The sequence below is a fragment of the Conger conger genome, chromosome 11, assembly GCF_963514075.1.
Source record: "Conger conger chromosome 11, fConCon1.1, whole genome shotgun sequence".
Taxonomy (NCBI): domain Eukaryota; kingdom Metazoa; phylum Chordata; class Actinopteri; order Anguilliformes; family Congridae; genus Conger; species Conger conger.
This window is the reverse complement of record NC_083770.1, coordinates 39,998,442-40,014,418: the sequence shown is the minus strand read 5'-3', so window position 1 is coordinate 40,014,418 and position 15,977 is coordinate 39,998,442. Positions and strand designations below refer to the sequence as shown.

General features: G+C 43.8%; 1 protein-coding gene across 3 annotated transcripts; it reads left to right on the top strand.

Annotated features, from left to right (window-relative positions):
* Positions 1-1,284: 1,284 nt before the first annotated feature.
* Positions 1,285-15,551, top strand: LOC133140162 (cytotoxic granule associated RNA binding protein TIA1-like). Of its 3 annotated transcripts, none has more exons than XM_061259785.1 (12): positions 1,285-1,534; positions 2,801-2,897; positions 3,206-3,304; positions 7,999-8,053; positions 8,151-8,238; positions 9,738-9,813; positions 10,028-10,136; positions 10,515-10,610; positions 11,216-11,300; positions 11,610-11,748; positions 12,117-12,265; positions 14,003-15,551. In XM_061259785.1, exons 1-12 carry the CDS (start codon positions 1,500-1,502, stop codon positions 14,139-14,141), a joined length of 1,167 nt encoding a protein of 388 aa, XP_061115769.1. In that variant the 5' UTR covers positions 1,285-1,499; the 3' UTR covers positions 14,142-15,551. The 3 variants fall into 3 exon arrangements, with proteins under 3 accessions (XP_061115769.1, XP_061115767.1, XP_061115768.1); XM_061259783.1 differs by lacking the exon at positions 14,003-15,551 and adding an exon at positions 12,350-13,634; XM_061259784.1 differs by lacking the exons at positions 1,285-1,534; positions 14,003-15,551 and adding an exon at positions 12,350-13,634 and having other exon boundaries at positions 2,865-2,897; positions 3,206-3,299.
* The last annotated feature ends 426 nt before the right edge of the window (positions 15,552-15,977 follow it).

Below are 15,977 nucleotides of genomic sequence, written 5' to 3'. Positions count from 1 at the left end.
AGGTGACAGTAAAGCAAATAACCACACATTACAACAGTGGTATGCAGTAGAACATCTCTGAAATACACAACGCATGAAACCTCAAAGAGGGTAGGCTACAGCAACAGAAGTCTTAATTAAGTCTAAAAAATGTCTAATAAATACAGAATAAAGTGCTCACTGGGTGTATATTGCTGACGAGGGGTACAATTTACCAATAGCGTATCACCCCAGCGACATTTGTACCTTCTTTTCATACCTTTATTTCTGCGAGTGAAGGCTAAAGGAACTCACCAGAAAAGCAGACTGGCTCCTGTAGTCACAGGCTTGGGTCCTGGCTACGCCAGTGGCTGACAGGGAGCCTGCGGTTGTGGGACACCCTTAGCAGTGTGCTGCTAGGGTGAGGGTGGTTTAAATTAGCCACGGTTTCTCAGGTTACCAGTGCATCAGTTCCTCCTAACCACAGCTTGGGTACCCATAGGCTCCCAGCTTTCATATAGGAGAGACGTGTCTATTCCCAATAACGCCACACACAGTTGTTCAATCTCTTGTGTTTGGCACTACATGTGAGACTGGGTTTCTCTCCAATCTGTTTCTCTCCAGCCAGGTCAGGCTCATAGTGCTGTAAGGTTATGAGCAGCCAGGTCAGGCTCATTGTGCTGTAAGGTTATGAGCAGCCAGGTCAGGCTCATAGTGCTGCAAGGTTATGAGCAGCCTGGTCAGGCTCATAGTGCTGTAAGGTTATGAGCAGCCTGGTCAGGCTCATAGTGCTGTAAGGTTATAAGCCTGACAAGTGAAGCTTTTGGCTTGCAGGCGTCAATGCACATGAGCTCACGTGAGACTTTAAGCAAATCCACTCCTATAACTGGTTGAATGTTGTTTCACATGCAGGTGGGAATGCAGAAGGTCAGATTACACATTATCTCATACGTATCTGATTAATTTGGCACATTCGAAGCAAATTCTAATAGTCACTAAAATATAATTTAGTTGTGTTTGTCCATGCTTGAACATCGTTTTAGGTAGCTAAAGGTATTTCAATCTGGATTCTCCAATGTGTCCTGTCCATACACATACCCAAGTCAAAATGCCCTTGAATACCAGGACATGAACTCTGACGGCACGTTTTCCGAAATTCCATTCGTCCAATGTCAAAAATAGCAGCACTGGCTGCCTTTGAAATTCGCTTACAAATTCCATTCGGTCGACTAATATGAACTTGTAGCAAAGCACGCTAGCGAATTCGCTTACTCAGTTTCCGGGCCGAAACTGCGCATGCGGAATCGTATATCCGCTTTCATTTCTCCGCCATCTTGTGTCGCCTTTCTATTGTTCAGAATTGGGTCTGGTTGCTGGTACAGGTGGCGCCGGTTTACATTTACAAGCATTCACGGCTTATTCACAGAAACCACCGTGGACGACAAGGAAACGCCGCGTAAGGAACTTTAACCGAGATCATTACACAGTAGGACACCTACGGATTTCTTTCTTGGTGTTTGATCTCGCGCACTATCGCCAACATGATGATGATGGACGACGAACAGCCTAAGACACTGTGAGTAGCATTGCTAGCTAGTTATTAGCGGGTTAGTGCTCTTACTACGTATACAATTCGTTTATTTATTATTTACCGTTTGAAATATTTGTTTTTATTGGTTATGTTTAACATTGGTCGTTCACTGTAACCCACTATACCGATCTGACAGACTGTCAGCATGTTAGCTTGCTAGCCAGTTAGCTTCAGCAACCTAGACGTGTCCATTTTTCGAGTGTAGCTAACCAGCTAGCGTTGAGCTCTGCTTAAAACGCAATATTGTTTACCCTTGTTGCAGTACCGTCGGAATGCGAAATGGTTTAAATTATCTACTATCTGTAGTCAAGTGACGTGTTTTTATCCCGTGATATAAACGAGAAGGTGGATCGTGATGTTTATACACGCGTACTAGAAAGCCAGGGAAAGGCCGCAAGTCGGCCTCCGAAACCGGTTTAAAGATGTGATGACGTGACTGTTTCGATTCCAGTTTTTCGTGCGAACACCTCGCAATATCGGCGCACACACAAAGCGCGAATGTTCTGTAATCGAGTCGCAGAAATATTTAAGTATTGTTCGTCATCTTATAAATCAGGAAAATACTATCGAAGATCTAGCTAGCTAACAATTGAGCTTACACAGGTCTATTGTGTTTCCCAGGCTTTTGGGCATGTTCGTTATTGGGTAGGGAGGAGAGGTAACGTTACCTTGTCCCGGTTCATACTACGGTTCATATACTAGCAAAACAGCACATGGAATTGAGAATATGGTTCCTTAATGTGCAACCACTGAACCATTTTCTGAGTTAGCCGTTCTCCAACCAAGCTGTAACAGTAAAACGTGGCTATATCATGTATATTAAACATATAATCGTATATATTTCACCTTTCGGAACAAGCGTACAAAGTGCTTCACGGGACCGAATAAAGCCGAACCGCAGAAAAGATGGAAACAAAGATTAAAAGATTTTTTTTAAAATCAGAGTTCATCAAAATCTTTGTTCACCCCGCAGATCTGAAAATATTCAAGTAACACGATAAAAGGTGGTAACCATTATGTCAGATACAATAAATACAAAAATTCACCGCACGAATTCCGTAAAACCAAGCCTTAACAGTTTGATTGTAAGAGATTTAAATGAGATGAGCTCGTCATTAATCATGTGAAATAGGGGTAAGAAACGAGCACATTGTGTGGGAGTGTGTAATATTGTCCACGGCCGCTGACTTGCATGCTCCCCTGTCTCACCTGCTATTTACCGGTGTCTGACCTGTCTTTTACCTGTCTCAGGTACGTGGGGAATCTCTCCCGGGACGTGACAGAGGCTCTCATTCTGCAGCTCTTCAGCCAGATCGGCCCATGCAAGAGCTGTAAAATGATCGTAGATGTGAGTCCATTTAACTTTCCTCTTGGCTATGTTCTGTTCGCCATTCTGTTTTTGCGCAATGCTAAAATGCTGCTAGTTCATTGTTACAGAATAGCCATGCTGAAAGACTGATAAGCAAGCTATCACATCTGCATTATTATTATTATTACAAAATGTGTTCTAGTGTGTCTTTGTTGAATGTCTTAAGCGCTGGTCTAGGAAACAGACGAGACAATGGAACCATCTTCCACTGTGATTTCAAGAGCAGTTTTTGTTTTTTTGACCCATTGGATGCCTTGAGAATTAACGTTTGTGTCCGCTACCTTTAGACGGCAGGTAACGATCCGTACTGCTTTGTGGAGTTCTACGAGCACAGACATGCCGCGGCCGCGCTGGCCGCGATGAACGGGCGTAAGATAATGGGTAAGGTAAGCTATCGTATCTACAGGGTGAGTTGGGATGGGTGGGGACAGAGATGCCAGTCCAGGTACTGATGATACGGTTTCTATAGACCCATTTTAACATGTTAGTTTGGACCAATCTGTTTTATTTTTATTTATTTATTTATTTAAACACATTTTTCATTAAAATCCTTTCCATGCCGTATTGTAGCACTCGGCAATCAAATACGACAATTCACAAGTAAGTTATTTTTCCTCTATACTTGTATATCTTACATTTTTATACATGTATTTCAATATTGAGCTATTTTGCAGAGAAATAATTGGTGGCCATAGTGGCAGTGATCATAATGACATCATGCTCAAAATTGAGCTCTGTACCATGTACATATTTAAGTGCAAAATTTTGAAAGACAAATCAGTTCACATTTCCAACTGGTAAGTAGCTTACACATTACACTTGGTAAAGCTTGTTTCTTTCTACCTGTAGATGGATTTGTTCTCCTTTTCACTTTTTAACATGCCAAGTATTTCACTAGGAAATTAACAGTGGCATATAGTGTGCCATAAATGATTTTCAGTATTGCTTGGCAGATCGATTCCGACCTAGTTCTTGACTACAGGACATTTGCCATTTATTTCAATGTATATCAAAGTAAATTACCATTTCTTTAAAATGTGTATTACAATTGTAGTCTAATGTTGAGATTTGACTTGTAGATGGCTCTTTTGCCTTTAGTTTGTGCTCTTCTTGGCTATCTGCCCTAGTCATTCGTAGTTCTGTTACCCCATAAACTCCAGTGTTAGCGCTGAACTGTCGTTCAGGACTTCAGAACAGCCAGACTCCGGCTGTGATGAGCACACTAATATATACCAGTGAGTATGAATTTGTTATTCGGATACAAGTTATAGTGTCTTCCATACCTTTCATACCTTGGAGTTCTTAGTTTGTCTGTGTAGCGATTGTACAAAAGGACCCATAAGCTCATTACAATATCTGCAGTCAGTGTTTTTTTTTAATGTTTTGCAGGCATAAAAATGGGAAAAAATGAATCAAGTAGAAAATGCTACTTGGCATATGAAATGCAGACAATAGTGCTCTGCTTCCCATGACATACTGAGAGTATACTGCTTGTCAACAGGCCTGAACCACTAAGACTAGGCCCTATAATGTCCTGCCTACTTCCTAATGTACTGTAGGTTTTCATTGCTAGCAGGTGAAATCATTCTCCATCCTGTTTTCTTTAGTTTACAAAGGGCTGCATTTTTGTGGTGACATTAAATAGCATTCATGTTATGCATCTAGTTCCATTTAACTGGCTAAGCACCAGTATTGCAAATGCAGATTAAGCCTAGTGCTAGACTAAATTCAATTGACAGAACTCGGTTTAGGCTTAAACTGTGTGTGTCAAACTGAACCCACGTCTCTAATCTGTGAGTTAGGCCTTAGAGACAACAAACGAGTTGCAGTTCCTGCCCAGCTAAAGCAAAACGTTCTCACAATGTTATTGGAACGTTTTGTCAATGTTATCACGTGGCGAGAGCGTTCTGTGTTTCTTGGGTGAGGTCAGGTGACTGTTTCCTGGGGGACGTGATGTGCTGAAACAGGCAGGACTGGCGTATCCCATATCCCAGAATTCTTTGAGTTCGTGAGAACACACCTGAATGCTGGCTAGCAGCTTTTCAGCTCTCCCCTGTAATTTTCAATGAATGAAATATGAGTGTAGGCTGTACTTGAAGTCGCAGTGAAGGCAAGGTGGTGCCAGGAGTCCTTGTACTTTTATGCTTTAATAAGTGATACCAACTCCGCCAAATATTTATGTCCTTTCATGGAATAAATACCCATTTATTTCCCCTGAATTAAGTGTTGATTATGGTTAACTACAATTATCAGGACAAATGTATTTAGATGTTTCTCAGATGTTTGAGCCCCATATTTCCCGTCTCTCCCCTTGCCTCTTTTGGAATCTCTGTGTGTCCCAGGACATGTTAAAGGCCTGTGTGTGGGTTCTGCATTGTTTCTGTTTATCTTTATTATCTACCTGTTTTCTGTCTCTGCCCAAGCTGCAGTGTCCTTATGGCTGCCCCAGGGGCCGTCTGCTGTGGTAGTCCCTGTCTGCTGCTCTAAATCCTATAAGTGGGGGATAATTTGCAGCTTCAGTTTTCTTCAAATTCTTGGGAGTCGTTCCAGACTTCCAGACATCATTTAATGTTCCCGGAAAACTGTTTCAATTCTTTTCCGATTTCAGTTGCTGGTAAAATCCTGAGTCTTGAGTGAGCGCTGATTTAATGTGTCACACCGCTTTGAAGCAGACCGTTCTCTGCCCAGGCTTGGCCCTTTCATGATTCCTTATCTTATTTCACCAGGATTTTGGGAATACAGTGCAGTGAAGCCACAGCTTTTCTAAGCCAGCGAAAAGTCTCACAGAATTCCACTTGCATACATTCCGTTTCAGAGAATGTAGTGTTATGCCCCTTCCTAGTCTATTTTTCACAAGATGGATTGGAGCTCTGAATAGCATTTATCACAGTAGCCCTGATGAAAAGTTCGAATATTTTTGAACTTCTTTTTCAAAAGTGTTGACATTACACCCATATTTGCAGTGGAAACCGCAAGTTCATAATTACTGCTCCTCTTTGCTAGCAGCTATGTATATCTTGTCAGCTCTTAAGTCTGACTTTGGATTTGCTTTGCTGCAGTTCTGTGATTGGCTGCTCACTTTGTTGCGCTGGCTTTTAGGAGTCGTTCTGTTGCCCAAGCTTTCCTCGTCTCCGTAGCATTGGATCCGTGGTCCGTAAATCCCTGCAAAATGCCCGAGTGCCTGTGTTTCCAGAGAAACATAACTGTATAGACATGTTTATAGAACAGTGAAGGTACACTGATCTAGAGTAGTGTTTGTCAGGGAAGACCAGTCAGGTGATTGTTAAATGTTTTACCTGTTGGCTATCAAAATGTTGTTCTGTTTGGCAAGAATGTGCTCTCTCAGGCCTGTTGGTTGATTAAAGCGTTCAAGTGATGTATACAGACTAGTCACAAGGGATCCTTCTTGATTTGAATCTAGTCTTGTGTTTATACCATTGCTACTAACAGGCTAGCAGTGTTTTTCCTTCGCCCATTAACTGGGAAGCAACCTCATCCTGGAATTCTTTCAAAGATGGAACAAACATAATGAATCATTCTTTTTTTAAATCCAAGTTTAGTATTCAAATCTGGTGCCAGATTTTCATAGCATTTGGCATCATAGAATGTTCAGAAAAATCCTTAAGTTTAACTGACCTTATTCCTTATGTGATTTTGTTTGAAAATTTTCCCCGTGTTGGTTTGGGAATTGTAAAGATGTCTTGTTTTTTGGGACTCACTCTTGGACTGTCTGGGTGTGAATGATCTTTTTGGGGAACCTGTGTGCTTCTGTAAGTTTTCTCTCCTTAGAACACGTGCTGAAGGAGTGCGCCCCCACCCCAGTTTTAAGTTTTGTGCGTGTTAATCCATTATTTTGCATGCATCGTGTTTAAGTATCTCGGTATGTTTTTGCACTGAGAAACCCATCTTTTAGTGTTCTTGGGGAAAAAACAGAAACTTTCATTTCTCTGCTTCTGAACTTTAGTTCACCATGCTATTCGATACATATATATATATTTTTATATTACAGATGTAATGTCTGTTTTGTGTGTGCAGTGTAAACCCTATAATATTATTGCTAAAATTTGCTCATTATTAAAAGTGTTGCATCCATTCCGGATATTTTGTATGCGTTTCCTCCAGGGTAACTGCTTTTAGCTTTCCCACTGTACCTCAATTTACCGTTTCTGGTCAGGCCATTGTTTGGGGGAACTCCGATGGTTTGTATGGGTTGGTGTTTTATTTGTCGCTCCCGTTTTTTGGGGGCCACAGACATGCCTGGTGCTCTAACCATAGTGCATGGCTGCTGAGAGGCACCGTCCTGTGTGCTGCCTTTAGGTAAGATCAATTTTCTCTTTGGTTTTGTGCCGATTTGGCTAGGAAGCTAGGGCTAGCAGAGCCAAAATGGCGTCGTGCCCTCAGTTACCTGACAGAACATACTGATGGATAAATGCAGATCTTAGATGTTTGATCTACTTTGAAATGGCAAGTTCTTTTTCCAGAGTTATTACTTTCGACACCATTTCTACTGCAGTGATTGTGATGGGACACAAGGGGTTTATTCATTAAGATTCATTTGAGCTGTTCCACCCTCTTGTGCCCTTGTGTGACCTTTTCTGTGTCATGTGTTCTCTTGATAAGCCTGAAGCTTCACAGAAATAACCCGTCTAAACAAATATATTCAGTGCAAATATCTTATCCTCAACAGGTATTGAAGGACCATTTGAGGAGTAATACAAGTTCATAATTTCACTCGTTTGTAAGTCCCTTGTTTAGACTCTTTTACTTCCTAGATTTTAAACCAAATTTTTTGTCTACATTAAAAAAAAAAAAAACAACGTTTTCTCCAGTTGAGTGTGATCAGGTTTTTTCCCCTGTATTTTTCTTTTTTTTTTGGTTTGATTTTGGTTTGATTCTTCCCTACTCATCACTGCTGACGTTCACATGTTGTGTTAGGAGACTGGTCTTTAGCACCACTCAGACTGAACTGTGCTACGAAGATATCTGCAAAGGTCTAATCCTGCCTCTTCTTTCTCTTTCTGTTGCTGTCTTGCTCCCTTTCTCCCTCGTTTCCTCTCTCCTCCCTCTCTCCCTCCTCCAGGAAGTTAAGGTCAACTGGGCCACAACTCCAAGCAGCCAGAAGAAGGACACTAGCAGTAAGTCAGACGGTTGAAAGTCTAGTTCTCTGAAAAGGGTCAGCGCTCATCTCCTTGGCCTGAGCTAGTCTTCTCTTTGTGTTTATTTTTTCATAAGATCACTTCCATGTGTTTGTGGGAGACCTGAGCCCTGAAATCACCACAGATGACATTAAGGCCGCTTTCGCGCCCTTTGGGAGGATATCGTAAGTTCTGTTTCCACTCCTACTGCGTGTTTGTGGCTGTGGATGTTATTCAGTTACTCGGTCAGATTAATAATTTGGCTGTTATAATACACTTTAATCAATGTAATATTTGTTCTTACTTTAAAAAAAAAAAAAATTGCAGATGAGCAACAAATCCGCTAGGTAGACAGATGATTACATTTTATATAGCGCTTTTCTAGGCACTCAAAGTGCTTTACAGTGATGAGTAGGAAACTCGCCTCAACCACCAACGATGTGTAGCACCCACCTGGGTGATGCACGGCTGCCATTTTGTGACAGAATGCTGACCACACACCAGCTGAGGTGTAGAGGGAGAGATTTCTTTTTTTAGCCAATTGAATCAGGGGATTAGGTGGCAGGTTGAAAGAGGGTTGGGAATCTAGCCAGGACACTGAGGAACCCCCTACTGTTTGCGAAGAGTGTCATGGGATGTTTTTTTTTTATTTTTATTTTTTTTTTTTTTTTATAAAAGGCCTTTTTCAGCTTTATTGGACAGTATATAGTATAGAGAGACAGGAAGAATGGGAGCGAGAGAGAGGGGAAGACATGCGACAAATGTCGGACGGCCGGATTCGAACCGCCGACGTCGCGGCTCGCAATGAGCATGCGGTCAGTGCTCTACAGGCTGAGACACCCACTGTCATGGGATCTTTAATGGCCACAGTGTGTCAGTACCTCGGTTTATCGTCTCATCCGAAAGACGGTGTCTCTTACAGCGCAGTGTCCCCATCACTGCGCTGGGGCATTGGGGATAATTGGACTAGAGAAGATCGCCCCCTACTGGGCCACCAACTCCACTTCCAGCAGCAACTTGTAGTTTTCCCAGGAGGTCTCCCATCCGAGTACTAACCAAGCCCACACCTGCTTAGCTTTAGCCATTCAGCAGGAGCTGGGTACATGATGGTATGGCTGCTGGCATCGTTTAATCTAAGTCACATCCATTTGTATTTGAAATGCGTTGGTGGCAAACTAAATAGAATGTTAATTTAAAATAGTTCATTTTTAAATTAACGTAGGTTTATTTTTTTTACCTCCAGTGGTCAGCCGGATGACGTTTGGCAATGTCATCCAATAATTTAGCGAAAACATGCCGCTTGGAAAAATAGCTGTTCGACCCTAAAATATGCATATGAAAATTCCCGTGGTTTTACTCGAAACAGTATGGAACCCAAATTGAAAGCTCCAGGATGATATGAAAAAAATAAAATATGCGTGTGGGCCTTTAAAATGAATCTACACTCAAACGGTGTACGGAATGTGTTCACCGAGCACCGTGGTTGGGGGAGCCACCGTGGCTCATGCGTTTTGTCGTCCTGTGTAAAGAGTATTGGGTGACAATGTCAGCTGGGCTGTTCTTGGTTTGAAACGCCCGTGTTCCGGCAGTTCTCCCGTTTCGGTATTTCTGTTCTGTAGACGGTTTTCCGGGTTGTGCTGAAATGAAAGTCGGACTCACTCTGAATGCGGTTTGTTGTCCACAGCGACGCTCGTGTTGTGAAAGACATGGCCACCGGCAAGTCCAAAGGCTACGGCTTTGTCTCCTTCTTCAATAAGTGGGTAAGTGTCCCGTGCACAAATGCACTAAACACAGGAACACACAAGTTTAAATGGAGGGGGGGGGGGGGCTTACTTTTTGGATTGGAAGGCACTTTCATTGGCTGGATACCTTCATATGCCGTATAGCAGGGATCATCAAAGCTGGCCCTTAAATCCAAATAATCGCTTTTTATGAGTGATTAATTTATTAACTGGCCGGTTCTGTGCGTTGCAGGATGCGGAGAACGCCATTCAGCAGATGGGGGGGCAGTGGCTGGGCGGACGGCAGATCAGGACCAACTGGGCCACGAGAAAGCCCCCCGCCCCCAAGACCGCGTACGAGAGTACGTGTCGCGCGCCCTGGTCACCCGCTCGGACTCCGCAGTGCGATACGGCGTTTCTACTTTCACACGTTAGCCTGGCGGACCTACAGGGTCCAGTTATGTAGCAGGATATTTTACTGAGTTTTACTGATTCGCCTCACCCCTGACCTGAACTACGAGTTCGGTCCTTTTATAATTATCCCTTTTGATGTCCTCGCCAAGTAAAGAGCCATGGAAAACATGATACGCTCTACCAAACGGTCAAGCAGAACATTGAAGGGTTAACTACTACACTGCGCTATACTGTACTGCCGGCCTCAGAGTGAAGTATTTACTGTTAGGGCTGTGAAATGTGTTTCGTGTTCTAATCTCCTGCGGGTTTCTTTTGTCACTCCCAAGGTAACACCAAGCACCTGTCCTTCGACGAGGTGGTGAACCAGTCCAGCCCCAGCAACTGCACCGTGTACTGCGGGGGGGTGACCACAGGCCTCACTGGTCAGTGCTGCTCTTCAGACTGTTCACCTGCTCTTCTTCTAACTCTACTTCTTAATCACGCAGACCCTCCTGTTGTGTGTGACTGGCGTTTCATGTGTTGTGTGTGACTGGCGTTTCATGTGTTGTGTGTGACTGGCGTTTCATGTGTTGTGTGTGACTGGCGTTTCATGTGTTGTGTGTGACTGGCGTTTCATGTGTTGTGTGTGACTGGCGTTTCATGTGTTGTGTGTGTCTGGCGTTTCATGTGTTGTGTGTGACTGGCGTTTCGTGTGTTGTGTGTGACTGGCGTTTCGTGTGTTGTGTGTGACTGGCGTTTCGTGTGTTGTGTGAGACTGGCGTTTCGTGCGTTGTGTGAGACTGGCGTTTCGTGCGTTGTGTGTGACTGGCGTTTCGTGCGTTGTGTGTGACTGGCGTTGCTTGTGTTGTGTGTGTCTGGCGTTTCGTGTGTTGTGTGTGTCTGGCGTTTCATGTGTTGTGTGTGACTGGCGTTTCATGTGTTGTGTGTGACTGGTGTTTCGTGTGTTGTGTGTGACTGGTGTTTCGTGTGTTGTGTGTGACTGCTGTTTCGTGCGTTGTGTATGTGACTGCTGTTTCATGTGTCACAGAACAACTGATGAGACAGACCTTCTCTCCCTTCGGACAAATCATGGAAATCCGAGTCTTCCCGGATAAGGGATATTCCTTCGTCAGGCATGTCAAGTTTTTTTCCAAACTTTACTGAGATTATTTGTAGTATATTTTTAGCTATTCTTAGTGTCCTACCCCATGTTTCCATCAATTTAGCAATCTTGTTTTGAAGTTACAGTGTCCATGTTAATGAATGATTGTTGATTATTAGCAGATTCTTAGTGTGGCTACACCAGGGCTGGTCCCAGTCATGCACCTTAGCCACTAGGCTGCAGGCTTCCCTTTTGAGCTGAGTGAATAAGGTTGTGTAGTGTTGTCAGGTGCTCTCAGCCTGAGATGCAGGTAGGCTGATCCCTGACGGTGCCCCCGCAGGTTTAACTCCCACGAGGGGGCAGCCCACGCCATCGTGTCGGTGAACGGCACGTCGATAGAGGGCCACGTGGTGAAGTGCTACTGGGGCAAGGAGACGCCCGACATGATGAACCCCATGCAGCAGGTGCAGATGCCCCAGGTACGGCTACCTCACCCGCCTGACACACACACACACACACACACACACACACACACACACACACACACACACCTACCTACCTGAGACCAGCCTCAACCACCGGACACATGGGTGCACACGCAGATGCACACACACACACACACACACACACACACACACACACAGACACACACTTGAGACCCGCTCCATCTCACCTGACACACACACTTCTGCAGACAAAACTATTGCCAATGGGGTAAAAGCTGGTTTCTCATTTCAAGATTTGCCAATGGTGTAGGAGAATTCAGACAGGCATTTTTGCAGTGCAGTACGCAGGTTGGTGTGTTATTGAAACCCTGTGTGTGTGTGTGTGTCCGTCCGTCCTGCAGCAGAACAAGGTTGGCTTTGCGGCCCAGCCGTACGGCCAGTGGGGACAGTGGTACGGCAACGCGCAGCAGATTGGCCAGTACGTGCCCAATGGCTGGCAGGTGCCCACGTACAGTGTTTACGGGCAAGCCTGGAACCAGCAGGGCTTCAAGTAAGTAACCCACCCACCCACCCCCCCCTCCTCCAGCCCCACAGGGGTGCGGCCAAATTTCCACTGCTGGGGGTTTTATTCCAGGACACGCTGCGATACGAAGCGCTGGGGCTCCACTCCAGACACGGGGCCCAAAGCGTGTTCTCCATCTCCACTCCCTCTCCGACTTAAGACAAAAAGAAAAAGGAAAAAAAAAAAAAAGATTTTTTTTTTTATATCACTTGCTGACTTTTTTTTTTTTTGTGCTCCCTCCCCCCCACTTTTTTTTTTTTTTTTTGGGGAAATGGAAAAAAAAATCCCACTTGCCCTGTTGCCCTTGACAACAGTCACCGTTCCGGTTGTCCTACTATACATATTTGTATTTTTTCCTGAAGTATATTACCGTCTGATGAACTGCAGATTCCATCCTGACCCAGGAAAGCTGGGACTCTGGACAGGTCACATGGGCCCCTCAGCCCTGCCCTCTTTTATGCCACGCCCTCTGTCCCCATGGAGCCCCCCGTTCCTCCCTGCATCCTCTGGAATAACTCGTCTTCATTCGGAGTGCCATGTTTCACACGCCACATCATTCGTTTTATTTTGTACTTTTTATTGCTCTCGGGAGATGGTTGTCCATTTTTTTTGTTCCGTTTTTCTCACTAAGTAGAAGGAAATGGCACTGTCTGGTCTAGAGAAACGCTAGTGATCAGTAGGTTAAACTAAGTGAGTTTATAAGTCTGGCCCGGTACGTTGCTGGCTGTGTTTAAACTGCCTGTTGCCTGTTTTCGATTGGACAGCCTCTGAGAAGCATTGTGAAGAAGTTCTGATGTAGTTTGTTGTATTCCCGACCGACTTGATGTAAAGTTTAATTTGTTCCTCGCCCCGCCTCTCGCTGTGCAAGTACGGCACGTCCAAAGACGCCTCGCTGAAGATCTTAAAGCACTTTTCTACCTGCTGAAACTCCATCCGCAAGCTGAAATGAGGCTTTGGCTTTTTGTTACAGTTCTGATTGACATGTCCTTGTTGAGGAAAAGGTGTGTGCACTTGAATGTGTGTGTGTTTGTGTGAATTGTAGGTTAATGCAGATGGTCATATGTATCTGTAAAACACTGCATTTTGGCACAAGGCTTGAAAAAAAAAAAGGGTTGTATTTAATCAAATTATCATGGAATGGTACACATTTTAAACTCATTTTGCTTTCAGAAGACAAAGTTGCTTGGACTTGGTTCACATCCTTTTGTTTTTTTAAACCCAATTTCATGTATATCCGTAACTATGGAAACCAGTGGTGTTGACATTCTGACCCAAATCTCCAGGTTTCTGTTGAGGCACCAGAGGCTTGATTTTTTCCCTGTCATGAACATATGTAATTAAAACACATTTCTTTGCATGCTTGCTTTAATTGATGCTTCTCATGTTATCTCACGATGGGGGTTATATAGCCGAGGAACGCATGCTGTTCCCATGCTACAGTGACACTGAAAAAGCGATGTTTAATCCATTCACAGTGGCTTGAGCCAGAATGGAGTCCTGGCTCCATGGCCAGTGAGCGGTCTCCTCCCCAGGATAGTCATTCTATGTGGACTAATGTAATAAAAATCCCCTCTTCCTCCACGTAACGCAGTGTAGAAGCACGTTTCTCTCGATCTTCTCTTCCCCCCCCCTCTCTCTGTTCCTTTCCTCTTCCTCTAACCTTCTGGCTTGTTTTGTTTTGTGGTGTGTCGTGTGGTGTGTCTCTCTTCCTCCCCCTGTGTGCAGTCCCGTGCAGGCCAGTGCAGGCTGGACAGGGCTGAGCGCCGTGTCTAACGGCGGGCCAGTGGAGCCCTCTCAGGCAGGGAACGGCAGTGTGCTCGCTAACCAGTCCGGCCTGGGAGCCGCGGGATACCCTCCACACTGATAGGCCCCTGCGTCCCTACAGGGGAGTGTACATACCTTTCCCCCGGGAACAGACCTCGTGAGGCCCTCTTGAGTGGGCGGGGAGGGGAGGGGAGGGTTTGAGTTTTGAGCCCTTCATTTTTTTTATTTTTTTTTATTTTTATTTTTATCCCTCTCTCCCCAAATGTGCTAATGGGGCTGGAAAAATCACTTCCCTGTACCCCTCCGCCCCCTCCCCCTCCCAATTCTGTTTCCTTAGAGACCCGAAGTGGTTGGGTCTCAGACTACGCCATTTTAAATTGACTATAAATACATTTTGGGGGTTGCTTTGTTTTTCGATGTTGGTTTGCTTACAGTGATAAACTACTGCAGATTCGTGAGAAGGATTTTTTTTTTTTTTTTTTTTTTTTTTTTTTTTGAAATGTCACGGAATTCATTGTATTTTTAGTACGTTTGTGATTCGGAGAGGGAATACCATGAATTATGTGAAATGTTTCAGACCTTTCTGTACAAATTTGGACTGAGTGAGAGTCGGCTGTGTTATTTCCTTTTCAGTTAGTTTCTCTAAAAGTGAAATGATCGCAGGGAATACTGCCCTTTTCTTTTCCTTCAGAGGCAGGAGAATATTGCACAAAACTATTTTCTCACATTTGATTTTCATACACTTTTTTTTTTGTTTTTTTTGCATTCCACATTTTGCATTTCCCTAATTTTTTTTCCTTTTTTTTTTTTTGGAGGGCGATAAGTATGCTGTTTGATATGTAAATAACCAAAACATTAAGTCTGTTGAAATGTTTTGAAACTGTATAAAAGAAGAAAAACAAACAAACAAACAAACAAACACGCAAATGTTCACTATGGAAGCTTGCTTGCTTTCTTTTTTGTTTTTGTTTTGGTCATTTAAATAAAAGGAGAATAACTGAAACCGTTGTCAACTAGCGACGCTGTTAAATACTGGGCCATGCAGAGTTCGGGACAGAGCAAAATTTTTGATTCTTCCGGGGGGGAAAAATAAAAAAAGGTTGCATTGCTATGCAGTGCTAAATATTTAGACTGAAATATAATTTAGACTTTTAGAGGCAATTCTGTGTATAAAGGCAAAATACTGACTTTTTTTGGTGTTTTTTATGAAGTAGTAGTTGGTAGTATTTTTCTAAAATGGCCGACGGATCAGGATTTTGCACTGTTGTCCCAGAGCGGTGTTTTAAACAGCAGTCATGGACGGGGCCCCAGTACGTTGCTTCATTTTGAGTTTTGTTTCATTTTAACCAACCAACCAGCCATCACTGAACGTAGGCGGTGCCTAAGGACGTTCTGAGAAACGGCGGTGTTACCTTTGGGGTTTTTGATAATGTTTATGCTATAATAACCCACGTGTTCCTGCTTTGTCTCATTAAAATGCTGATGCATACAAACACACTGCCTGTGCGAACACTGGTCTTTGGGCTCGTTTTATTCTCAGTTCACGTCGGTCTCCTTTTCCCCCGTCCTGCTGGTTATATGCGACCTGCTGCGTACTTGCAGTGCAGTCTAAATATGTGGACCGTGGTACGATTACTGTTATTTTGGCTCTGTACTCCAGCGCATTAGATTTGAAATGAAATTGTGAATAGGAGAATCAAAAGCCTTGAATCGAGACTAGATACTGATAACTTATACCTGCACTACGGAAGCAATACACCTGAGTAACTGTCCAATTACGTTTGCTCTCCAAAAATGGAGGGACTTTGTGTAAAAAGTGATGCAGTTCCTACATGCATCACCCAATATGGATGTAATTAGCCTCAGCCTGAAGATGGCAGTCTGCATTTAGTTTCATTTTAAAGCCATTGTGCTGGAGTACAGAGCCAAAAGAACT